Source organism: Mustela nivalis (genome assembly GCF_964662115.1).
Source record: "Mustela nivalis genome assembly, chromosome: 10".
Lineage (NCBI taxonomy): Eukaryota > Metazoa > Chordata > Mammalia > Carnivora > Mustelidae > Mustela > Mustela nivalis.
This window is the reverse complement of record NC_139029.1, coordinates 110227889-110253629: the sequence shown is the minus strand read 5'-3', so window position 1 is coordinate 110253629 and position 25741 is coordinate 110227889. Positions and strand designations below refer to the sequence as shown.

At 39.1% G+C, this 25741-nt stretch overlaps 1 protein-coding gene and 1 pseudogene across 10 annotated transcripts in view; one reads left to right on the top strand and one right to left on the bottom strand.

Annotated features, from left to right (window-relative positions):
- The window catches only part of ARNT (aryl hydrocarbon receptor nuclear translocator), a 70366-nt gene that overhangs the window by 1037 nt on the left and 43588 nt on the right, over window positions 1–25741 (bottom strand). For 2 of the 9 annotated variants that reach the window (XM_082685941.1, XM_082685936.1), the window contains 15 exons: window positions 24090–24192; window positions 22332–22397; window positions 21837–21922; window positions 20234–20310; window positions 15305–15439; window positions 12894–12968; window positions 8659–8810; window positions 6238–6348; window positions 6029–6101; window positions 5746–5857; window positions 5467–5569; window positions 4936–5083; window positions 3968–4130; window positions 3224–3390; window positions 460–2485 (listed from right to left, as the gene is read on the bottom strand). In XM_082685941.1, coding sequence (XP_082542067.1) covers window positions 2396–2485; window positions 3224–3390; window positions 3968–4130; window positions 4936–5083; window positions 5467–5569; window positions 5746–5857; window positions 6029–6101; window positions 6238–6348; window positions 8659–8810; window positions 12894–12968; window positions 15305–15439; window positions 20234–20310; window positions 21837–21922; window positions 22332–22397; window positions 24090–24192 — 1661 coding nt within the window. In that variant the 3' untranslated portion in view covers window positions 460–2395. Of the gene's footprint in view, window positions 1–459; window positions 2486–3223; window positions 3391–3967; window positions 4131–4935; window positions 5084–5466; window positions 5570–5745; window positions 5858–6028; window positions 6102–6237; window positions 6349–8658; window positions 8811–12893; window positions 12969–15304; window positions 15440–20233; window positions 20311–21836; window positions 21923–22331; window positions 22398–24089; window positions 24193–25741 lie in introns of those variants that run through there. The other 7 variants (XM_082685943.1, XM_082685939.1, XM_082685942.1 and 4 more) reach the window with 4 other exon arrangements.
- On the top strand, window positions 8824–12887 carry LOC309842112 (small ribosomal subunit protein eS1-like; annotated as a pseudogene). Its single transcript has 2 exons — window positions 8824–11667; window positions 11902–12887. The product of its transcript is annotated as a small ribosomal subunit protein eS1-like (transcript).

Here is a 25741-nt window from a genome sequence, read left to right as displayed (position 1 = left end):
AACCCTCAAGAACACAGGTTTATGCCTGTAAGTTTTAAGACTTGCTAATGAACCATATGCTCCTGGAGGGAAACCAAGTCCAGACCTGAATAGTTTAAATTTCCCCATCCCTAATTCCTTTTAATCCAGGAGAGCAAGGCATACTGGAGAGAAGGAATCCGATGTGCCAGACAGATCTCAAGTGTGCTCTGGAGGACTTGGGCAATTCCCCAACCCCCATCTCATGGTCAGATGTCCCTGCTGATTTTACTCAGAATGAGTCAGGATCAGGAGGACACTCAAGGAGTGCTGAGTGATCAGAGCCCTATGATTTCTGAATCCTGAAATTACAAACACACTGTGCTTTATGTTTGCATATTTGGAGTTCAAGCTATGGATTCAACTAGTTGTGGGTATTTGTTGTTTATAAGCTGGAAAGGAATAATAAAGCCGCAATCAAGATCACACGACACAAGAAAGTTTACAAAAGGAAAAAATATTTTGTTTTAAAATCTTTGCTACATGTCATTATTTTCGCCACTGTAAAGCTCAGCACAGATGCCAGCAGTACAGAAATGGCCAACAAGAAAAAAACAAAACAATCAAAAAATAAAACCCTGAAGGAAAAGCAGAAACAAAACCCCCAGAGCGTCTTCTCCCTCCCCTCTCCTTCCCCAAAAGCCCTATAATAACTGTACAATATCATAGTCCTGATCACATTTAAAAACAGTCAATTATTAAAAAACAAGGATTCCATTGGAAACTCAACTTTTTGGTTTCTTAACTTGTGATATAAATATATATGTATATGGTATGTGTGCACATAGAATAAAAAAATAAACTGTCTCCTTTTCAACTCCACTACCTGGCACCAGACTGGAGACAAAAGGGAGAAAAACCCAGTAATGATGCTTTCTTAGCCTCTCTAAGGCCATCTGTGCTCCTCAGTCTCCTATGGCTATGTTTAATATGTCTTCTTATTTAATTCAGTCTTGCACTTAAGATACTGGCCTGAGCCAATCAAAAAAAAAAAAAAAAAAAAAAGGCTGATACACGTAACTGTTACCTGAGGAAGGTAAAGAATGAGAATAATAACTGGTATCTGCATTTTATATGGCTATAGTTAACTCAGTGACCCTGTCTGAATGGGAGTCCAGGCCCCATCTATCCCATGGATTTAATGATAAAGCAAAATCCAATCTTAAGATTGGAGGGAGCAAAAAGGAAGAACGTATATACATCCAGAAAAGACTTAAGTCTCAGTTTCTAGCCAGACTGAATTGAGAATGAGAAAGAGGCTACTTTGCAAGAAGGCTTGGTATTTGGTTTGAACTCCAGCAGTGAAGATATCACTGGGACTGCTAATCCAAGAAGTTGAGTTTCCATGCAGAAATAACCTCTACAGAACACACATCATATGTGATTCTGACAGAAAAATGCAGCAAGTATGGCCAAGTATGGGGTTTTTTGAAAGGGGTTTATCTTCCCACCCTAAACACCTGTAATGTTTGCCGATCTTCCATATAAGGTGAGAGCACCAAAAGTCGGAATGACCCAGCTTTATCACTAAATATGTTCGATGAGAGACCAACCATATTAACAGAAAACTTTATATATTTGCTTACAGTTGCATACTGGCTGGGCATAGATATAAGTGCAGCAAAGACATTTATTTAAATACTCTTTGGCTGCAATACTAAGTGGATAATACCTAGGAGATTTAACTCCTTAGGACTCTTTGAAGAATACACAGAAAAACAAAGATAAAATCTGGGACAAATTTTGCATAACTCCCTAATAGGGAGAAACAAACAGAGAAACATATGTGTGCACATACATGCACACACACACACTCACACACACACACACACACACACACACTCTCTTTCTCTCTCTCTCTCCCTCTTTTTCTCCCTCTCTCACTTCATCACTCACCAGGCAGCAGAAAGAGTCTATACTCACTTCCTGAAGCCCTATATATACCTACCATGCTTCATTGTCCTCAAATATGAGGACATTCCTCCTTTCCCCCACCTTATTCAGAATTTCTTTCCAAAAACAAGCCACAGTATTCAAGGCAAATAGTGGATGTCAGGTTCTCTAACCTGCCTCTTGACCCTAGCACAATCATTTCTGCACAAATCTCTGGTCAGGAGACATAAGGAAAGGCATTCTTAACTTCACCCAGCCTCAGTTTTTCGAAGGATCCCCAAAGCCTTCAGGATTCACCCCATTTCTTCTATAAATGTTATCTCAGAGGCAGAAGGTCAAGGAAAGACCAGAAGGGGCAGGGGATACACATTAGGGGTGAGGGAAGGGAAGGGAGAGGGACTTTTATTCTCTTTACAGAAAGATTTGCTTTTTAAAAACAAACAGTGATTTTTCTCCCCCACCCCTTATCCTCACCCCAATAGTTCTATTCTGAAAAGGAGGGAAACATAATTAGGTCAGGAAATTCTTCATTGTTGTAGCTGTTGCTCTGGTCTCCCAGCATGGACAGCATCTCCTGGTAAGAGAAACAGAGCAAATCTAGTCACAACCTTAATCCCTCACATTTATCAAGCTTCTTCCCAAAATTACCCTAAAGCATCACCCCTGACCCAACAGAGCTTCTGCGGGGCTGAGCTCCCTGAGCCTTCCCTACTCTCAGGAATGCTCTGACTCCTTTAGATAACAATATTGGTTCCTAGTCCCTTCTCTGGCTTCCTCCTACAGTTCCACATTTTCGCTCTTTTCTAGTTTTCCATTATTTTCAAAAGGAGAAAAACCTGCTTGCCCCTATGAACATGTATGGAGTATCTCTTACCCCATTTGTTTTCCACCAAAAGCTGTTTTGCCTTCTTTCAACAAGCTCTTCTTTTGTCCTAAGATTACTCTATGTGTTCTTTCAGTCCCCTCAGGACTTAAACAAATGGGCCTTTATAGGTACAAGCAGTATGTTTATACCCAAGCTACTGTGCAGTGCAAATGTGGCTCTCCTTTAATGGGACTGAGTGACTTCCTTTAACTTCTTTGCATGGTGCTTCACATCACTAACAATGGTCTGGTTTCTGATTAAAGACTGTGCGGTGTGCATCACGCAGTAAGTTCCAGTTAATGACATCTATCCCTATATATCCCCAATCTGGCTTCTCCCACATACTCCCAAATACCTCAGTCCATATGCATACTTCTTTCTCTGTTTCTGCTCCCTGACCCTTTCTCCTCCAGTTTCTGATTTTCTGAAGTCTTTTCACCCTCTCACCTGGAAGACCTCAGGCTGCCCAGGTTGCTGTGCTGATGACTGTTGGACATGTTGTTCATTAGAACTCGATCGATGATGAGGCTGCTGGCCCTGCCACTGTGGCCAGACACCTACACCCTCTGCTGTCCGTGTCTGGAATTGTCCTGTAGTCTGTCCAGTCTCAGGAGCTAGAAATACAGAAAGGACACCCAACCTTAAACCACTAACTCCACTGGTGAGGACAAACTAGCACATGGATACTTTCTGCTCTTCTGTTAATCAATGCCTCTTCTACTTCAAAACCCAGCCCCGGGGCGCCTGGGTGGCTCAGTGGGTTAAGCCGCTGCCTTTGGCTCAGGTCAGGATCCTAGGGTCCTGGGATAGAGCCCCACGTCGGGCTCTCTGCTCAGCAGGAGCCTGCTTCCTCCCCTCTCTCTCTGCCTGCCTCTCTGTCTGCTTGTGATCTCTGTCTGTCAAATAAATAAATAAAATCTTAAAAAAAAAACCCAGCCCCAAATTAATTCTTCTCTGAGTAGCCTTTCCAAAAAGAGTCCTTTGATCATTTAGATTAAATTTGCTCATTATTTAATATATAGCTTATATACTTTTACATATGGGCTAAAGTCTTCCTCATGTGGGTACATTTTAAATTCCAAATGGACTGTCACTGCACCCAGGACCCAAGAAAACTGTTTTAACTACCAAATCCTTTCTCTTTAGTGGTGTCATTTTCCAGTTTACCCTCCCTTCTCATCTGAAACTTACCAAAGTTGGATCCACGACTGGTGAGACTAGGGTAGGCAGCAGCACCAGGTGATGCAGTAGAGGCACCAGGAAGGGACATGGAGCTGAAGGAGGACGGAGTCTGAAAGTTGCCCACACCAAACTGGGAAGAACGAGTCTTGGCTGTAGCCTGAGTAGCCACCTGCTGAAAGACAGGAAGGGATAGAGAACAAACGGAACATTAACATTATTGCACATGCCATTCCTATAAGTCAACCTTCTGTCAATGACTGGATTCTTTTGAGCCAAGCTCATCACTTATTTCCTACTCTGTATTTCTTCTAATTAATGCCAATTTCCTTTGACACTACTTTTAGGCAGGTATGACAAAGTGAAAATAGCAAAGAACTATCTCATACACTGAGAGTTGTGAGAATTTTTCCAGTTTTTATTTTCCTATACATTTCTTATGCAACTGAGATCATACTGCATATAACAATTTTGGAGTCTGCTTTTTGGTTTGGGCTTTCTTACTGAAAATATTGCTGTGCAATATAAGCATATATTAATATATGAAAGAATATTAGCTTTAAACTTATCTTATATAATATATATTATATGAGGCTCTTAACCACTTTTTAAAAAGAAATAGACATCACTGTGTATAAATTATAATTAATTTTCTCCTTTATTCCTTTACTTTCTAGTACAAAATGGAAACTCAGAACTGACTCCTAAATAAATCTATAAATCAAATCTGTTTAATATGTTCTGTGTGAGCAATTCTGAATAAAAGTGAGTATGTGAAAACCACAGACTCTGCGATTTGGGGATTATCTATATTTTTAATTATCTAGCTACTTCCAACAAAAAGAAAATTTGGAAGGTAGGGGGTGGGGGTTGGGGAGAAGTTATCTAAGATAGATGACAATAATTTTACATATGGAAAAAAGCCTAACTAACCAAAGAAAAACTAGTACACAGGGGACAGACAGAGGAGATGCTTTTACCTGAGCAGAGAAGCCTGGGCGGGTGCTAGGAGTCCAAGCTGGGGCTGCTCCCTGTGGGGCACTGGAGTGGCGGGAAATCTGAGCCAACATCTGCCCTGCAGAAGCTGATGGCTGGATGATGGTTACAGGAGGGGCCAGACCACTACTTCTAGGAGTGAACAAATAGTGCAGTAAAAGATTAAAAGGATGGGTTTACTACAACATCTAGGAATCACAGGACAATCTACTGCTATTACTAGGTCCCCTTTATTTCCCTGGGGTTAAGGAAAAGTTGATAACAAAATTTGGAAAAGATGAGAAAAACTGACAGTCACACACCAATCAGGACACACAAAGATGGAACCTATAACATAGCAACAGGACAGGTGCAAAGAAATAGGAGGAAGAAAAGCAGCTTGCCTCATCTTAAGCCCTACAAATTCTACTGCTTTGTCTAAAATAACCAGAGAAAGCTAGGGAAGAATAAAACTTGGATTTAGCAACTGAATGCCTCAGTTGCCCCATAAAGCAGCACATATATAAGGGGCTCACCTGAAATTCTCTGCCGGCCGGGGGGTAGGAGGGAATGTGTTGCCCTGTGAGAATAGCTGTTGGGTGGCAGGGACAGTGCTGGAGGAGATGCCTTTACTCTGATCTGTGGACCAAAAGGAGTAGGGGGAGGGCCAGTCAAGGGGCTGTAGTACATTAGTTCGGCAAGTTCCTATTTACTCATAAGGTATTATGATTAAGTGGGAAGATGTCAGGCAGCAGCAGGCACATCAGTAAGTGATTGGAATGAGAATTTAAAAGGAAAATGAGGAAGAAACATACCCGTATTGATGTTGGAGTAGATTTCGGAAAATCTTGGATCTCTATCCTGGGCAAACAGACCATCTGTCTTCTCGAGGGGCTTGCTGTGTTCTGGCCCTGTGGTTGTCACAGGCTGAACAGAAGTGTGTGGAATACAATGATAAAAATAACCATGAAAGATTTAACATGGCAATTCAATAACCCTAACATTCACATAAAGATGCACATACAATCTAACTGGCACTGGGGGACATTTCTTAAGGAAATGATCATAGTCTTCTTCAAAGACAACGACACCACTTACCTGGGAATGACTGTAGCCAGCCAGTCCATCTCTTGCTGATACCACATCCAGTTCTGTTTGCTGTTGCTGCTGCCTATATATTAAAGGCCAGTAAGGAGAGAAAGAATTTTTTTTTTTAATGTGGGCAAAGGGCTTAAACCAACAAATGCGACTGCAGATGCTCACGCTCTGGACCACTGATCATTAACGAGTCTTCTACCATTTCTTACCTGGATGCCAACTGCCCTGAGCCCATCTCCAGGGGTAAATTAGCTGTGGGACCTAGCTGTGGTCTCTGGATTGTGTTTGACAGTGTAGGCCTTGGCTCCTGGCTGGAGTTCCTGAGAAAACGGAGAGCAGACAGAGCAGAGAAGAAAAAAAGGATCTGACACTGCACATACACCTGTACAGATTCACTTATAAGTGAGGCAATAACTAATAAATTCCCTTTTGAATTTTAATCCTTTAAGTAATTTCAATTCAGCAGCTATTTCATACCATGGGCGACAAGGTACAAACAAAAACTATGTCCTGTAGCACAAGGGTTTATCCTCTTTGGGTTCTAATTTCTTTTAGGTATTCGATACCTAATTGGTATATATGAGTTTATCTGTATATTGTGGTTTTTTAAAAGCTAAGTAAAAAAATTGACAGTATATATACAAACATTAACAAAGACTCTTTTTGGATAGTGAAAAGTTTTTTCCTTCTCTTCATAGTTTTTCATACTTTCCAAGTTTCTGAAAAAAGTGTTTATTTAAAAATTTTAAGAATTAAACTGGTAGGGAAAACAGTATGTAAAAATAGGGAACACCATTATTTCCAAAAACAAGTTCTTTTTTTTTTTTTTTTTAAGATTTATTTATTTGAGAGAGAGAGTGAGAGAGCGTGAGCATGAGATGGGGGAGGATCAGAGGGAGAAGCAGATTCCCTGTCAAGCAGGAAGCCCGATGCAGGACTCAATTTTGAGACTCCAGGATCATAACCTGAGACAAAGGCAGTTGCTTAACCAACTGAGCCACCCCAGGTGCCCCCAAAACAAGTTCTTAAAAGTACTTAAAATTTCAAAATTTAAACAAAATGGAAACACAATACTAGTTATTCTGTAATATAAAGATGCAAAAACAAAAAGAAACCCTAGGAAACTACAGTGACCACAACCTTATACCTGAGTCCTAAGTAAATACAATTTCTAACTCAATCTACTCTGCTATACTAATCAGATAAGAATTAAACCTTAAAGTCCTAAGAGAAGGAGGACACAGACTCAATGTTGTCACCAGGTATTATTTATACTTGATAGTAATTTCTACGCAGATCTTCAAGAGCTAGGCTCAGGGCCAATTCTATATAGATGGATTAAATGGAAAAGAAGTAACCTGACAAATGACATCCACTGGGATTGTATATTAAAAAAAGTAAGAATATGGAGAAACTGGAACCCTCGTTACACTGCTAATGGAAGTGTAAAAGGATACTGAAGCTTTGGAAAATAGTGTGGCAGTTCCTCAAAGTTACCATGTGACCCAGCAATTCCACTCCTAGGTATATCCAACAGAATAAAAACATATCCACACAAAACTAGTACATAAATGTCCATAGCTGCATTCTAAATAGTCAAAAACTAGAAATAACCCAATGCCCATCAACTAATGAATGGATAAAATGTATCCCCGTACAAAGGAATATTATTTGGCAATTAAAAAAAAAAGTACAGATAAATGCTACAACACAGATGACCCTTAAAACATTATACTAAGCAAAAGAGGTCAGTTACAAGGAATCATGTATTGCTATGATTCCATTCATATGAAATGTCCAGAACACACAAATTTAAAGAGACAGAAACTAGATTAGTTGTCATACAGGACTTGGGGAATGGGGAGGATGACTGTTAATGAGTACAGAATTTTTTTAGGGGAAATGATCATGTACTGAGATTAGACTGTACAACTCTGTGACATACTAAAAAATTGTACACTTTAAATGGGTGTACTTCATGGCATGTGCAATCTATTGCAAAAACTGGTTTTCACCAAGTTGAGAAAGAAAATCTCAAACAGAAAGGAATCAAGGAATAAAAACTAACAAGAATGGATGTAGCTATGGTCTACAGTAAACTACGGTCCATGAGCAAAATCCAGTCTACTGCCTGTTTTCATAAATAAAAAGTTTGTTGGAACATAGCCATCTTTGTTCATTTCATTTGCTAGGACTGTTTTCACGCTATAATAGCAGAGCTGGATAATTCAGTAGAGATCATATGCCCCACAAAGCTAAGATAATTACTATCTGGCCTTTTACAAAAAAGAGTCTGCAGACACCTGCTCTAGATGAAAATCCTACCAGAAGAGAGCAATAAACGATATTAAATCAATATCGTTTCTAGAAAGGGTTGAAGCATAAAATAGAAACACACACCGTTCACATCTCAGAACTTACTCTCTGAAGTACTATTTGTTAAAACTCTTATTCTAGCTGGATGAACTATCCCAAATCCTATAGTAAGTTGGAAGATGAGGAACTTCAAACTAATGGCTTACTACCACAAAGGTAGGTAAAGCAGAAAAGTAGGAGACAGGCTTAATAAAGCTAAGCAGACTCGGCCCACGAGATGTCCCAACCTTGGAAAAGGCCTTTATGGTACATACTTCACATTGGTGTTGGTACAGATGATGTACTCAATTTCATCTGAGTAAGGGTTCTGGAAAGTAAAGGAGCTGGTTCTCATCCAGAGCCACTCTCGGTTCTTAGACCGGAACCGGAACATGACAGACAGCACCTGGCCTTTTAATTTCACCACCTGAAAAAATTTTCATGCTATCAGTGAAACCCACAAAAAACTTTCTTTAGAATTTTTTTTTTAATTTCCCATTTCTACAAACCTAAGATTTGTGTGATACTGTCCTTGAAGTATCAGTCTCTTTCAAGGTTACTGATGAAACAACATGTAGAATGAAAGCTAAGTGCTAAATAATAAGGAGGTATTTTTCTTCCCAGAGTCCCAAGCAGCTATCTGACCACTCTAGTCAAAGTCAATCAGGAGTAACAATTTTTTTCCAGGAAAATAAAGACTGTTTCCCCACTTCTTGTGGAAAATCCCTTAAAGATAATGTGGCTTTAGCTTTACAGTCTATTGTAGAAATTTGTAGTTTGATACTGAATAGTTTACATGTTGCTCCTCAATCCTAGGTTTTTCCCCCCAAACCTTGAGAATTTGTTTTCACAGCAGCCATGGAGGTTTCTATAAATAAAAATAAGTTAGCTTTAGCCTTGTTTTGTTTCTATTTTTTAAAATAAAGTAATTTTAGATTATTTAAGTTTCTAGTCTTATGAAACAGAAAATTATCTTTTGAACCTCTCTCCCTAACAATAAATAAGGATTAGTAGCTAACATTTTATAGTTATTATATGTCAATCACTGGGCTACGTTGTTTTTTAATTTTTTTTTTAAAGAACATCAATATTTATTTAACATAATAAAAAAGATATGAGATATGAACATTTACATTTAAACAATACTAAATAGCCTTTAATTCTTACATGTGCTCACTGTGAAATATATACAGAATGAATACAATTACATTTGTACATAACTAAGTACTGGATTCAAAACCTGCTTACTAAGGTATATATCTATTCCAGTGAAGTATAAGCCCAGTGCTTCAATATACCTAGCCTTTATAAGGTTTGTTTTTTTGTTTTTTTTTTTAACAAAAAGTGGTAACATTTGTGTTTAAGTGTGGAAATAACTGTGTGGAAATAACTGCTGACATTAAAGCGGACTGAGAATTACAGAAGAAAATGGGAATATACTTCACTTAGCAATAATAAAATGGCACATTTTACACACACACACACACACACACACACACACACACACACTTCTCACAAATCAGGTGTGACACACAGCACTACAGTAACCAAAATGGAGAAAAAAGGAAAACAAGCTTTGTTGGAAATAACTAAATTTATTACTGAGAAAGAAATATAAATCTAACTAGACTTAAGAAATACCAAAATCAGGAAATCAGCAGCTAAGTAAGTAGTTGGAGACCCTCCATTAAAAAGTACCTTTATTTAAGTACCCTAAAATCATAGCAGCAACTAATGTCAAAATAATAACCTCAAGATTATGTAGAATATACAGGAGTCATTAAAGCTGTTTTGCAACAAACATTTTCTAGAAGTGATAAAATGATACTCTGTGACCAGAAATTGTAAGGTTAGGAATTTCAAGAATTTAAAATACACAGTACAGTATCTTCTCCCACTGCTGAAGGTCCATGTCCTTAGTTCTGAATGGATTCAACAGAAGTCAGAATAGTTTTTCAGAATGGTTTTTCTGAGCCTACACAAACACAAAATGTGATTCTTCTGCAAGCTGCAGCTGAGTGCATGGAACTGGTAATGCTGAAGTTCTAGGAGACAGAGAGACATCTTACTGCCATCATCTAATTTTCTCCAGATGTTGGATTATTTGCTTTAAATGCATTATCTTAATCTTCCCAATAACCCTTTGAATTTAAGTACTGTTATTATACCTATTGTGTAAGAACACTACTGAGGCGCAAAGAGAAATCAGTCTACTACAAAGAACTGCTTCCTAAAGCCAAACCTGTACTGAAATTAAATTCACCACTTATTTTTAGAATCTGGGGCCTGAAAATAACAGTGTTAGTTTATTTTTGGCCTTTTGGCTAAAATCAAGTGCAGTATCTGTTCCTATCATTTTAATATATGACACGTCCTCTATCTGAGGACAATATATTAAATGGATTTTTGGAGCAGGGAGATTGAATAGGAGATTTGCTCCCCATCCACACCATGCATCAACCTGGTATTACAATAACTCCAGGAATGGGGCACTCCCTCGGGGAATACTTAGGTGCCTAAAGCCAGCTCGAGCTGCAGGGGCAACCTGTGTGTATTGGAATGTCTCTGCCTCTGAGTGAGTGCCTGAGCAGATGGCTTGTATCTGGCCTCCTGTAGGGGGAGGTGTGTGTATATATATAAATATATGCACCATGGGTGTCTTACGCTGTACTAGAAGCATGAATGAAGTATGATTATGCCAATGGTAGAAATAGTTTTTGTTCATTTCTCCTTTCTTTTTGTTTCTGTCTTCAGTAATTTCCTCTCCAAGGTTTTGCCTTCTTGTACTTAAGTTGACTATTTTCTGAGTTTCTTAGGAAGATTTATTAAAAAAAAGAGTTTACAATTACTAACTCTTGCCTTTTGGCTTCCGGAGCAGTGCCATGCAGAATGGCAAGAACAAGCACCCAACAAAAGGTAGCAAAAGGGAAGCCAAGAAGTAAGTGATCCATTTTCTAAGAAAAACAGGCACAATGTGAAAGCACCAACTTCTTCAACTTGTTCAATATAAGAAAATATTTGAAAAACACTAATCATGAGAATTCAATGAACCAAAATCACATCTGATGGCCTCAGGATCATGTTTTTGAAGTGAGCCTTGCTGATCTGCAGAATGATGAAGCTGCACTTAGAAAACTCAATCTAATTACTGAGGATGTTCAGGGCAAAACCTGCATAATTTCCATGGCATGGATCTTACCTGTAACAAAATGTGCTCTATGGTCAAAAAATGGCAAACAATGACTGAAACTCATAGTAATGTTAAGACTACCAATGGTTACTTGCTTTGCCTATTTTGTTAACAGAATTTTTTTTAAAGATTTATTTATTTGAGAGACAGAGTGCATGCATGCATGCATGCAGGGTGGCAGGGATGGGGAGCAGCAGAGGGAGAGAGAGAATCTCAAGGAGACTCCCAGCTGAGTGAGGAGCCTGACCTGGGGCTCGATCTCACAACCCTGAGATCATGACCTGAGCTGTAATCAAGAGTCAGGCGCTTAACCAAATAAACCACCCAGACGCCCCTATTTTGTGTTGGTTTTACTAAAAAAGGCAACAATCCGATTCAGAAGACCTCCTATGCTCAACATCAACAGGTCTGCCGAATTTGGAAAATGATGATGGAAATCATGACCTGAGAGGTGAAGACAAATGACTTGAAAGAAGTGGTCAATAAGCTGATTCCAGATAGCATCAGAAAAGACACAGAAAAAGCTTACCAATCTGTTTGTCCACTGCACAGTGTCTTTGTAACAAAAGGAAAAATGCTGAAGAAGCCCAAGTTTGAACTAGGAAAACTCATGGAGCTTCGCAGTGAAGGTATTAGTTCTGGAAAAGCCACTGGGGATAAGACTAGTACTAAAGCTGAATGAGCTGATGGATAAGAGCTACTGGCCCAAGAATCTGATTAAAATTCAACATTTAATAAATGAAAATCTTATTCGTTTAGAGTTAACTCTTAATGATCTATAAAAGAACCATGAGAGGCGCCTGCGTGGCTGAGTTGTTAAGTGTCTGCCTTCGGCTCACGTCATGATCCCAGGGTCCTGGGATCCAGCCCTGTGTCAGGCTCCTTGCTCAGCGGGAAGCCTGATTCTCCCTCTCCCATTCCCCCTGCTTGTGTTCCCTCTCTCGATGTCTCTCTGTCAAATAAATAAAATCTTTTAAAAAAACAACAACAACCATGAAATGATTATTCCTACCACCACCCACAGTTCAGTGAGTCCTAGAATACTTTAAGCACTTTAAAGAGTCTCTTGGATACAGCTAGCTGGATACAGGACAGTTGAGTAGCCAAAGCCAAAATACCTTGGATATTACCCATAGTTTCAAAACACTAGCCCTTTTCTGTTCCTTAAAAATACAGGTTTTGTTTTAAAGGACATAAGATTATGATGCCTGTCACAGTACTCAATCAGTGGTCAATAAATGTTTGAGGAATTAATATAACAACTATTAGATTTGATTAGATTAAAATATTATTCAGATCCAAACCATGGGGAAAAGTTACCTGTTGAAAGCTATCTCTTAGAAGCTGCTGGTCTTCAGGATGACAGAATTCTACAATATTCTTTCCTAAGAGTTCCTAAAAGTGAAAAAAGAGGAGTAAGATGGACACTTCTATGATTATCTAACTTTCCTGTCCTATCAGCAAAAGACTTAGATTTTATGTCTCCTGTGTTTAGCCTAGGGTTTATAGTAAGTGTGGGGGGAGAGGAAAAAAAGACAAAACAAAAGAATATAGAATCTGCTAAGCAAATGGCTTCTAAAACATTTCTGTTTTTCAGAATATTATATATTTATTTTAGCTGTATTTTTACACATTTGAGGTCTAATGTACACATACATTCACTCATTCTAAATCTACAATTTGATGGCCTCTAACATATTTATACATTATATTTATACATTATTACCACAAATCCAGTTTCAGAACATGTCCACTGCTCCCAAAGTTCTCTTTTGCCTGTTTATAGTCAACATCTGCTCCCAACCTCCTAGTTAACCAGTAACCTCCCTTCTGCTTTAGTGTTGTCTTTCTAGAAATGTCATATGGAATCATATAATATGTAGTCTACTGGGTCTGATTTCTTACATGTAACTTAAGATTTTTGGAGCTCATCTATGTTGCTGCACATAGTAATAGTATATTCCTTTTATTACTCAGCAGTATTCTAACATGACTATTTCACAGTTGTGTATCCATTCACTAGTTAATGGACATTTCCAATTTTCCCACTTTGGGGTTACTGTGAATAATACAACTATGAACACCTGTATATAAAACTTCATGTGAACAAAGGTTTCATTTCCCTTGAGTAAATGCTTAGACGTAGAAGTGCTAGATTATAGGATTATGTATACATTTAACTTCTTACAATTTACAAAACTCTTCCATTTTTCCAAAATGTTTTTCTGAAGTGGCTATACCATCTTACAGGTCTGCCAACAATGTCTAACAATTACAATTTCTCCCCATTCTTACAACACTTTTTGATAATAGTGGACATATAGTGGTATCTCACTGTGCACATTCTAGTGGGCATACAACAGTATCTCACTGTGGTTTTAATTTGCACTTTCCTACTGACTGATGATGACAAGCATCTTTTTTTTTTTTTTAAGATTTTAAATAATCTCTACAACCAACATGGGTTTGAACCTACAACCCCCAAGATCAAGGGTCACATGTTCCATCAACTGAGCCAGCCAGGCGCCCCATGATGAGTATCTTTTTATATGCCATTCATGTTTCCTCTTTGGTGAAATATCTATTCAGATCTTGTGCCCTTTTTATCTTATCTTTTATTTTATCTTAATCAGTTGTAAAAGTTCTTTTGTATATTCTGGTTACAAATCCTTTTTCAGATATATGATTTGCAACATTTTTTCCCCATTTGTGGATGATATTCTCACTTACTTAATGATGTCCTATTAAGAGGGTAAATTTTAATTCTCATGAAATCCAACTTATGAGTTTTTTCTTTTGTGAACCATGCTTCTGGTGTCACAGAAGAAAACTTTGTCTAACTCAAGATCACAAAGATAATCTTCTATGGTCTTCTGTAAGTTTTATAACTTTAGCTCTTGTGCATTTATGTTTTTGAGTTGATCTCTGTCTGTGGTATAAGAAAGAGTCTATGTCCTTTGTGTGTGGGGAAATAACCAACTTTTCCATCACCATTGTTGAAAAGAATCTTTTCTCCACTGAATTGTCCTGACATCTTTGTTGAAAGTCAGTTGACCATAAATATGAAAAGAGACTATATTCTGTTCTATTGATCTGTATATCTATCCCTATACAGATATCACACTACCTTGATGACAAAAGCTTTATAACAGGTGTTTAATCAAATCCTGCAAATCCTCCAACTTTGTTCTTTTTCAAGACCTCTTTTTTGCCAACTTCTTCACAGAGCCATAGCCAGAAATCTCTCCTGGCCATACAGTTTTGAAGGGTTCTATAATGATTTATTGCTCAACTCTGGTATAGCTACCTGCTCTGCTGAATGAGAAATCTCAATAAAATCATAATAACCAGGGCCAAACTTGTGTATTTTGTGGGTTACTATGTACCTAACCTAAGTGATTACAGAAATCATTTAACGATGGTCATACCATTACAATTAATTAAAATGAACTCTCCTGTATTATTATCTGTATTAATATCAACAACAAAAAATAAATACATATCCACGCCCACTGTTCCTATGTGAGAGCTGCCATATTTTTCTAGACTGGATGAATGACATTGGTAAAAACCTGAGAATAAATTAAGCTACAAGAAGAATAGGTTCATCTCTTTTTCTGATCTGGGCCTGATATGTTTTGGCTCTTCTGGAATACACGATTGAATAATCTCAACAAAACCAAGGGAAAACAGGCTTCAGTATCAATGATTTAACAGCTCCAGCTCTTCACCTGTGGTTGGTAGCCAACAGTAGCTACACAGCGATGATCCACAAAAGTGAAGATTCCCTCAATGTTGTGCCGAGAGATGAACTCTGTTGGTTGACAAACATTACTCATATCTGTACAGTTGGGAGAACTAGTTACCTGAAAGTAAAGAGATAAAAACAAGATAAAATGACACCATTCTTTTTTTTTTTTTCTTTAAAGATTTTTTATTTATTTGACAAAGAGAGAGCATAAGCAGGGGGAGCAGCAGAGGGAGAGGGAGAAGCAGGCTCCTTGCCGAGCTGGGAGCCTGATGCGGGACTTGATCCTAGGACCCTGGGATCATGGCCTGAGCTGAAAGCAGAGGCTTAACCATGTGAGCCATGCAGGCACCCTGATACCATTCTTTACAGATACATTTCCCATCTCCTCATGGTCATATATATAGACACGACACTTCAATTTTAGGAATTTCTGAGCTTCCATCTCATCCAAACAGGAAAAAAATGACAATCACAATCAGAGAGGGTAAGAGGGCTAGTTCCACTCCCACATATGTATCCTATACCAACTTTGTGAAAGATTAAAATTCATTCAACTCAAAACTCACCTACTTTCATTTAGCTAGGCTATGTTTGATTAGAAAATTAGTCCCCAGTAACCAAGAAACTTATCTAATTTTATGAAAAGAATAATTCCACTTTTCTAGTCATAAAACAATAAAATAAAAAGGGGTGCCTGGGTGGCTCAGTGGGTTAAGCCTCTGCCTTCGGCTCAGGTCATGATCTCACGGTCCTAGGATCAAGTCCTGCATCAGGCTCTCTGCTGCGCAGGGAGCCTGCTTCCTTGCTCTTTCTCTCTCTGCCTACTGGTGATCTCTCTCTGTCAAATAAATAAATAAAATCTTTTAAAAAAAATGCAACAAATTGTTATAAATAAATAAAATAAAAATATCTCCCTTCTCCTACAATGCCTGGGTAGCTCAACGGTTAAGCATTTGCCTTTGGCTCGGGTCACAATCCCAGATTCCTGGGACCAAGTCCCACATCAGGCTCCTTGCTTGGCAGAGAACTTGCTTCTTCCTCTGCCTACTGCTCCCCCTGCTTGTGCTCTCTCTCTCCCTCCCTCTCTCTAATAATAAGCAAAATCTTTAAAAAACAGATCTCTCTTCTTCCGTGTAGAAGCAGAAGAAATTAATTACAAAGAGAAAATTCAGCACTATGAAGTTCACAGTATGAAAGATAAGGGGGAAAGATCTCCCTCCCTCTCTTATCCTTTTCAGCTTCTGCTATCCAAGAAGAGAAGCACTGTGAATGCTATGTTCTTCCCAAAATCTGGGGTTTCACAGAACTCATTTGTATGTAGAGAGTAAAAGAAAAATAACATCAACAAGTCCTGAAGGAGAGTTCTTCTCACTGAAAAGGAATGATACAGGACTTCCAGGGAAGATGGTGGAGTAGGTAAACCCTAAACTTATCTCGCCCCATAGATACAACCAGATAACAGCCGCATTGGTGTAAATAACCCAGAAAAGGAACCAAAGACTTAGAGAACAAACTCTCCACAGCTAAATGCAGAGAAGAGGCCACACTGAAGAGAGTAGGAAGACTAAATGGATACACTAAAAGGACCCGTGGACTGTCCACAGGAAGGAAGAACTCAGTGGGCACAGGGAAGGGAGAGAAATAGACTATCACACCAGGGAGACCCCACAGGGAAGACAAATCCCAATAACATTAGGTTTGAAACCAGAGGGGCTGAATTTCAAGAACTGCTTATCAACAGCAGGGCTTAAAACCTGGAACACTTAAGTATCAGCAGGCTCATGGGAAAGCTGGGAGGGCAAGAGGAAACCAAGTCCCCACCCTTAAAGCAAGAGCACAACAAACAGCCCCATGGAGATACAGCACAGAAGCAGCACTCTGAAAAACACCCGGGGTATAAAGGAGAGAGATCTGTTTACTGATTTCAGAGCATGTGCTGGAGAGGCAAGGATCACTGGAAAATTCCTCTAGTACTAAAGGAGCTGGCTAGTGCCATTTTCCTCCGTTAGCACAAACACACTGACATCTGCAGAAGCCAGTATGATACCAACACTCAGTACTTCACTTGCTAACAGCATGCCCCACTCGTGCATACACCTGTGGGCATACCCCCGCTAGCCAGGCTGCAACACCAGGTCTCCTCCCATAGCTGACTCCTGCAAACCTTGCTAACATCATGCACCCCACTCCTATGCATTCAGAGCTACTTATATCTGGAAAATGCCTGGTCTGACTCAACTTAAGCCCATAGCATCCCAAGACTGGCCCACTATAATGATCCAGTACAAGGACCAAACCCTGCCCACACTAGACAGAGAGCCATTGCAGATGACTGGACTAAAGGCAAAAGCTGCTCAGCCACAATAGCAAGGCACACATAACATACATATGAGACACCCCTGGAGCACGACATTCTGATGAACAGGGGACGTGGCACTATAGGTCATTACTCTCAAGAGCAGGAGCTGTACCTGAATTTCCTAACACAAAGAAACAAAGAGTTAGACAAAATGAGGACACAGAGGAATATGTTCCAAATGAAGTAACAGGACAAAATCACAGCAAGAGATGGAAACAAAACAGAGATAAGTAATATGCCTGATGTAGACTTTAAAGTACAGAGGACTTGAGAAGAGAATGAAGGACCTCAGTGAGATCCTTAACAGAGACAGGAAAACATAAAAGAACCAATCAGAGATTAAAAAAAAAAAAACCCCAAAACAAAACCTCAGTAACTAAAATTAAAAACACAGGGTGCCTGGGTGACTTAGTCATTGGGCATCTGCCTTCAGCTCAGGTCATGGTCCCAGGGTCCTGGGATGGAGCTCCACATCATTGGGCTCCCTGCTCAGCAGGAGGCCTGCTTCTCCCTCTCCCACTCTCTCTGCTTGTGTTCCTGCTCTTGCCATTTCTCTCTCAAATAAATGGATAAATCTTAAAAAAGCAAATTAAATTCAAAATACACTAGATGGAATGAATAGTAGACTAGAGGAAACAAAAGAACAGATCAGCAAGCTGGAGGACAGAATGATGGGAAGCAATCAAGCATGCCTGAGAGTGAGGGAGAGAAGGAAAGATATAAAAATGAAAACAGACATAGGGAACTCAGTGATGCCAGCAAGCATAAGAAAATTCAATTATAGGGATCCCAGGAGAAGAGACGGGAAAAGGGGGCAGAAAATTTATTTGAATAAGGAATAGCCGACAATTTCCCCAATCTGGGGAAGGAAACAGAAATCCAGATCCAGAAGGCACACAGAGTCCCCAACAAAATCAACCTAGGGAGGTCTACTCCAAGACATACAATAATTAAACTGGTAAAAAGAAGAGATAAAGAGAGAATTTTAAGGGGCGCCTGGGTGACTCAGTGGGTTAAAGCCCCTGCCTTCGGGTCAGGTTATGATCCCAGGGTCCTGGGATCGAGCCCCGCATCGGGCTCTCTGCTCAGCGGGGAGCCTGCTTCCTCCTCTCTCTCTCTGCCTACTTGTAATTTCTGTCTGCCAAATAAATAAATAAATCTTAAAAAAAAAAAAAAGAGAGAGAGAGAGAGAATTTTAAAAGCATAAAGAGGGGTGCCTGTGTGGCTCAGTGATTAAGCATCTGCCTTCGGCTCAGGTCATGATCCCGGGGTCCTGGCATCGAACCCCTAACTGGGCTCCATGCTTCTCTCTCCCCCACTCCCCCTACTTGTGTTCCCTCTCATTGTCTCTCTCTCTGTCAAATAAATAAATAAAATCTTTTAAAAAAAAAATAAGTAAATGAAAGTAGAAAGTAGAAAAACAGTTACATACAAGGGAAAACCTTAAGGTAATCAGTAGATTTCTCAGAAGAAACTTCCCAGGACAGAAGGAGTAGCATGATATATTCAAAGTGCTGAAAGAAGAAAGCCTGTGGCCAAGCATGCTCTATCCAGCAAGGCTATTATTCACAACAGAAGGACAGATAAAGTTTCCCATACAATCAAGAGTTATAGAAATTCATGACCACTAAACCAGTCCTGTAAGAAATGTTAAAGGGAACTCTTTGAGACAGTAAGTAGGAGTCAGAAAAGTAGGAAAAACAAAACCAGCAAAATGAAGTATATTTATAAAAATCAGTCAAGGAATTCACAAAATAAAAGGCTGCAAAGTATGACACCAATATACCTAAAACGTGAAGAGAAGAGGAATAAAGAATGAGTTCAAACGTAAGTGACCATGAATTTAACATAAACTGCCATATGCTTAACACAATCCTAATGGTAACCACAAATTAAACCAGTAAAAAAGTAAAGAGAAAGATGGGACGCCTCAGTGGCTCAGTCAGTTAAGCATCTGCCTTCAGCTCAGGTTATGATCCCAGGGTCCTAGGACTGAGCCCTGCACTGGACTCCCTGTTCCACAGGGAGTTTGCTTCTCCCTCTCCCTCTGCCCCTGCTTATATTCTCTCTCTTGCACCTGGGGCTCATCACAAACGCCCTCCTTAACACCCATCACTCATTTGACTCAACCCCCCACCTAAGAGTACACTTCTGATGAGCACTGAGTAATGTGTAGTCATCTTGAATCAACAGGCACCTGGATGACTCAGCTGGTTAAGCATCTCTTGATTTCAGCTCAGGTCATCATCTAGGATGTGAGATCAAGCCCCACACTGGGCTCCGTGCTGGGTGTAGAGCACCCAGCTTAAGATTCTCTCTCTCCCTCTGCCCTTTCACCCCACATCTGTCTCTCTCTTAAAAAAAAATAAATAAAAAGAATTGCTAAATCACTATATTGTACACCTCATATAACTAATATGCTAATAAATCAATATGATACCATATGTTAACTACACTGGAATTAACATTTTTAAAAATGTGTAAGAAGGTTTTTAAAAAGAAAGGAAGAAAAGAAAGTAGATGATATAGATGTGGAAAATTCATACTTACCTGCAGTCTGCCAATGGCCACTAAGCAAAATTTGCTCCCCTGGCCTGCCTCTGGATCATCATCTGGGAGGGAGACACCTTCAGGAAGGTGAAATTAAAAGGTTTAAGAGGGATCTCAAACTCAACTGCCTTCAATTCAGATAGAAAAAGATTTAAAATACATGTAGGTATGAAGAGACTAGGTATAAAATAACAGAGTACTGAATTACTCTGCACAGAACAACTGCACAGAACTTACCATATATGCCAGATACTGTTTAAAGTATTTTTACATGTATTAATTCATATATTTTAGCCATATTAATTGTAATAAACTATAGAGTACAAGTCCCACTCAAAGTATTCTAAAAAACTGTACTGGTCAAACCAAACATATGGAGACAGTCATTTATTCTAGGACTAATACCGGAGGCAGGCAACAGATGTCTTGCCCACCTTGTGTTTTAAAATAAGCAAACAACTAAAAATGAAATTAAACCAACATCAAAAGCTAGTTACTTATGTCCTTTGGAAAAGAGAGAAGCCAAAGTTTCAATGTTTTTTGTGGAAAAGGAAGAAGGCTGCATTTTCTCTCTAGTCTTTGCATATATAGTCTTTTTACCAAGAAAAATATGATTTGAGAGCACTACAGAAGTATAAAAGACCATGTATAATATGGCAAATGTATGGTTTATTCAGTATATAAACTAAAAGGCTCAAATGTCACTACACTTAAAATTAATTTTTCTGAATTACATTTAATTACCATTTATTGAGTGCATATATATGCCAGGCACTGGGCTAAGTGCTTTTCTTACATTAACTCTAATCTTCAAAATAACTCTATGTGGGATATATTACCTCCAAATTATAGATGAGAAAACTGAGGGGTTCTTTTTATACAGGTCAAATGTCTTACCCTAAGTTATACCATTAGTAAGTAACAATGCCAGAATCAAACCCAGGTTTTTTTAATACAAAGTTTGATTTCTTCCCCAAGTATACCACCTTGCCTCCTTCTGTCTTAGTTTCCCTCTCCCTACAATCCCATTTCCCCATTACACCCATCTAGCAGCAAAGTAATAAAGTTGCTAAGATCTGGAAATTCTGACAAAACAGTTTAAAAGGCTGATTCCTGCACTCAACCACCCTTCTCACATTTTCTATTTGACTTCAAGTTCTAGCTAAGCTAATGTGCTCACATCTTGATTTGAGGCCTTTAAAGAGAATATCCCACTTATAAGTTACTACTATTAAGTCATTTCCCTCTTCTCCCTCCAAGTAATGCTTCTACTTTAAAAAGCTTTCCCAAATTAACTGTACTCAATGCCAACTGTTTCTTTGCACAAAAAACTTAGAAAATTGGTATTCAGTATATATTATTATAAGTCTGCATGTTGAAAAATTGCATTCTGTGATACCGCCAACACTGAATCATTTTTAAGTCTGAGTAATCCATCTCCCCAGCTGGAATATACAGGAGGGGCAGGAGCCTGCTTTTTCTTTGTTATTTTCTTACAGTTTATACCACAGTACATTTTGCATACCAGGTACATGATAAATGTTAGCTAACTCAGACTCTGTGACAAACCTGCTGCACCATGGGAGAAATTTAACTTTCCTACCTGCTGGGGGCCAGGCCTTGATGTAGCCTGTGCAGTGGACCACCACAAAGTGAGGTTCCCCATCCTTCACAGAGCCAAGTCCATTCCTAGAGGAAGTACATGTGTGAGGAGAAAACCCTACCCAGTAACATTTAAAAGGCAATGCTGGCTTAGTACCTTTAACTTTAGGCTCTTGGATGTTTAGAAAACTGGTCACTTTTTGACCTCTCCCACCCAAAAGTGACCACCATATTTCTGACCCTTGCCAAAGTAAAGAAACAGAAAGGCAGTGTAGCAGAAAGAAAGTTGGTAAAGTGGTAGGGCAACTTCTTCAAACAAGATAAGCAAAGGAGGCTGTAAAAGTTTAGGAAAATATTGCCCCCTCTCCCCCCCAAAAAAGTGAAGGATGAAGGTGAGGGCTGTTGAAAGAAGTACTACAGTAAGATGGCTGAAAAGGTGATGATCTCTTACAGGTACTTGGCCATCCCTTTGGTTTTTCATTGTTCAGGACCTCACCTGCATCTGTTCCTCACAAAGCTCAATCTATTCATGGAGACTGGGTCCACTGAGCTACTGCCACACCTGTTTCAAAGAACAGAGAGATTAAAAGCAATTAAGCTGTGCTATTAAAGAACTTTCCATCCACTAACAGCCAGAAAAAGGGGCTCTGGATTAGACACAGAAGGATAAAGAAGTCGGGCTTGATATTTCTAAAACTGTCCAGAATTTGAAGTTCAATATATTCCACATAATCTTCAAATGCAGACATTCTCTACACTGTGGTCAGTATACTTTTTGTGTAAAGGACCAGATGCTAAATATTTCAGCTTTTGTGGGTCATACAATCTGTTGCAACGAGCCATCAGAGCATGAAAACAGACATAGGCAACACATAAACAAATGCACATTGCTATGTTCCTATAAGGCTTTATTTACAAATACAAATATTTACAACCACAAACAAAGAGTTGTGGTCTGCAGATTCCTGTTCTATACCACAACCCAATCTATTTGCCACACTTCTTTATTATTTATCTTGCTCTTTTCTATGTCTCTACATAGGTCGTGTCCACATATTGGGACATTCTCCCGCCCTCTCTACCTTCCTTATCTTATTTCTTTAAAATAATGGCTAAAACTTACCCGGAATTTAATATATACTGTATACTCTTCTAAGCATCTTTACAAATATTTATTACCTCATGGTTTTAACAACTTTGTGAGGTTCTCAATTCCCAATATTAGACAAAACCACAACACAAAGTAGTCATGTAATCAGCTCAAGGTCTCAGAAGATAGTAGGTATTAGTCCAGGTTCAGAAGTTACTCTAAATCAGTAAGCCATATAATATTAAATTCTGTAACTTTCTCAGGAAACCTTTCTTAATGTCCTACTCATCATTTCTAAAAAACACCCTCTCAGTGCAATGTAGGCAATTTCCACTGTACAACCTGAACTTATTTGTGACTTTAAGAGGTATCTTTCCTGCCTGTGTAGAATGTACCACCATACTTTCTTCAGAATACTAAAAAAGTATAATTTACAATTATAAACACTAAATATTAAGTGAAAGATGTAAGAAAGTATCAATACTCTGTGAAAAAAAGAAAAATGCAGAAATGTTCTGAGTAGGTGGATGCTGTCTTGTGAAATACTGGGAAAAAATACAGGTTTTGGAATCCAACTACTCTGGATTAAAATAAAATCCTATGCCAGACATTACCTCTGTAATCCTGGGAAGTTAATTTTGAATCTTTTTTTAACAGCAGAATAGTAACCATGAACTCAACCCCAAAGAACAGATGTGGGAAATGTGATGACAGCCAAGTCTCTTATAATATGTGGCATAGGAGTTGTTCATTAAACTTTAGTTCCCTTATCAAACACTTCATTCTGTTATAATTCATGTGGGTCTTGACAGTTAAATTTAATCCAACTAGAGCTCAGATTTAAAAGGTTAACTCCTGGGGTGCCTGGGTGGCTCAGTGGGTTAAAGCCTCTGCTTTCAGCTCAGGTCATGATCCCAGGGTCCTGGGATCGAGCCCCACATGGGGCTCTCTGCTCAGCAGGGAGCCTGCTTCCGCCTCTCTCTCTCTCTGCCTGTCTTTCTGCCTGTGATCTGTCAAATAAATAAATAAAATCTTTAAAAAAAATGTTAACTCCCCTAACCAGAAATCAAACACCCTGCTCTTAATTTTTCTTAATTCTTAATTTTAAGTTAAATTAAGTCTTAATTTTTCTTAAGTTTCTTAAGTCCTCAGCCTGACACTCACCTCATACGGCAAATAAATGATCTCCTTGAGCCCATACACATCCTCATGGATGACTGTTGACCTTCCTTTTTCACTGTTCCAGTCTTCAGATCAAGTATACGCCCTGAAAAATGATGTGAAAAACAGTCTGGACTGTGTTCTTGTATGTGGTGAAAAGGGGACAGGAGAGACACTGGAGGCCAAGATAAATAAGTATCCTGTTCATGCCCTTCAATCTCCTTGCTTATAAAAGAACAGGCCAAGTAGGGGAAGGATTTTTTTCAAGTCCAAAAATACCTCAAACTCCATCAATGAATGTTATTCTTAAATTCAAAGGCAGCACTGGAGATAACCTTGTGTAAGGAAGAAAGCTGGGAAAGTAGTGTTGGCAAGTACGAGGCCAGGCTATATTCTTGGATCTCATTTTTATACACATGCACATACACATGTGTACACACATGCACACTGAGGGAATGTCATTGTTTAAAAACAAATAATTTCATATGCCATACTAACACAATACCTATCTCCAGCCAAAACTATTCCTCCCTTTATTATATAGAAACTAATGGCAAGGGCGTCTGGGTGGCTCTGAAGCATCTGCCTTCAGCTCAGGTCATGATCCCAGGGTCCTAGGATCAAAGTCCTCATCAGGCTCCCTGCTCCCTCCTCTACCTCCCTCCACTGTTCGCCCTGCTGTGTGCTCTGTCAAAGAAATAAATAAAATCTTTATTAAAAAAAAAAAGAAAAAAGAAAGAAAGAAACGAATGGCAACTTTTGAGAAAAGGAACTAGAAACATGAAATCCATAAAGACCTAAAAGAAGGGAAAACTAAAACACAATTAACAAAGGCAAAATCTTGCCATTTGCAATGACATGGATGAAATTAGATGGGGTTAAGCGAAGTAAGTCAGAGAAAGACAATCATCATATGATCTCACTCATATGTGGAATTTAGAAAACAAAACAGGATCACAAGGAAAGATAGGAAAAAAAAATAAAATGACAAAATCAGAGAGGGAGACAAACCATTAAGACACTTAATCACACTTAATCACAGGAAACAAACTGAGGGCTGCTGGAGGCAGGGGAAGGGATGGGGTAACTGGGTGATGGACATTAAGAATGGCAGTGAGGGACGTTGGGGTGGCTCAGTTCTTAAGCGTCTGCCTTTGGCTCCGGTTATGATCGCAGGGTCCTGGGATTGAGCCCTGCCATCAGGCTCTCTGCTTGGTGGGAAGCCTGCTTCTCCCTCTCCCACTCCCCCTGCTTGGGTTCCCTCTCTCACTGTGTCTCTCTGTGTCAAATAAATAAATAAAATCTTTAAAAAAAATAAAGAAGGGCAGTGATATGAGCAATGGGCATTGTATAAGACTGATGAATCATTGACCTAAAGGTAGACCTCTGAAACCAGTAATACATGTTAATTAACTGAATTTAATTAATGGACTTTCTTATATTTAATTACAAGTTTTTAGAAGATTTAGCTTATTTATTTGAGAGAGAGGGAGAGAAGGCGTGCACACTGAGTGTGTGTGTGTATACACGTGTACACAGGAAGACGCAGAAGAAGGACACAGAGAATCTCAAATAGATTCTAGCTTAGCATGGAGCCTGACATGGAGCTCAATTCCAAAACTCTAAAATCACAACCAGAGTCAAAACCAAGAGTT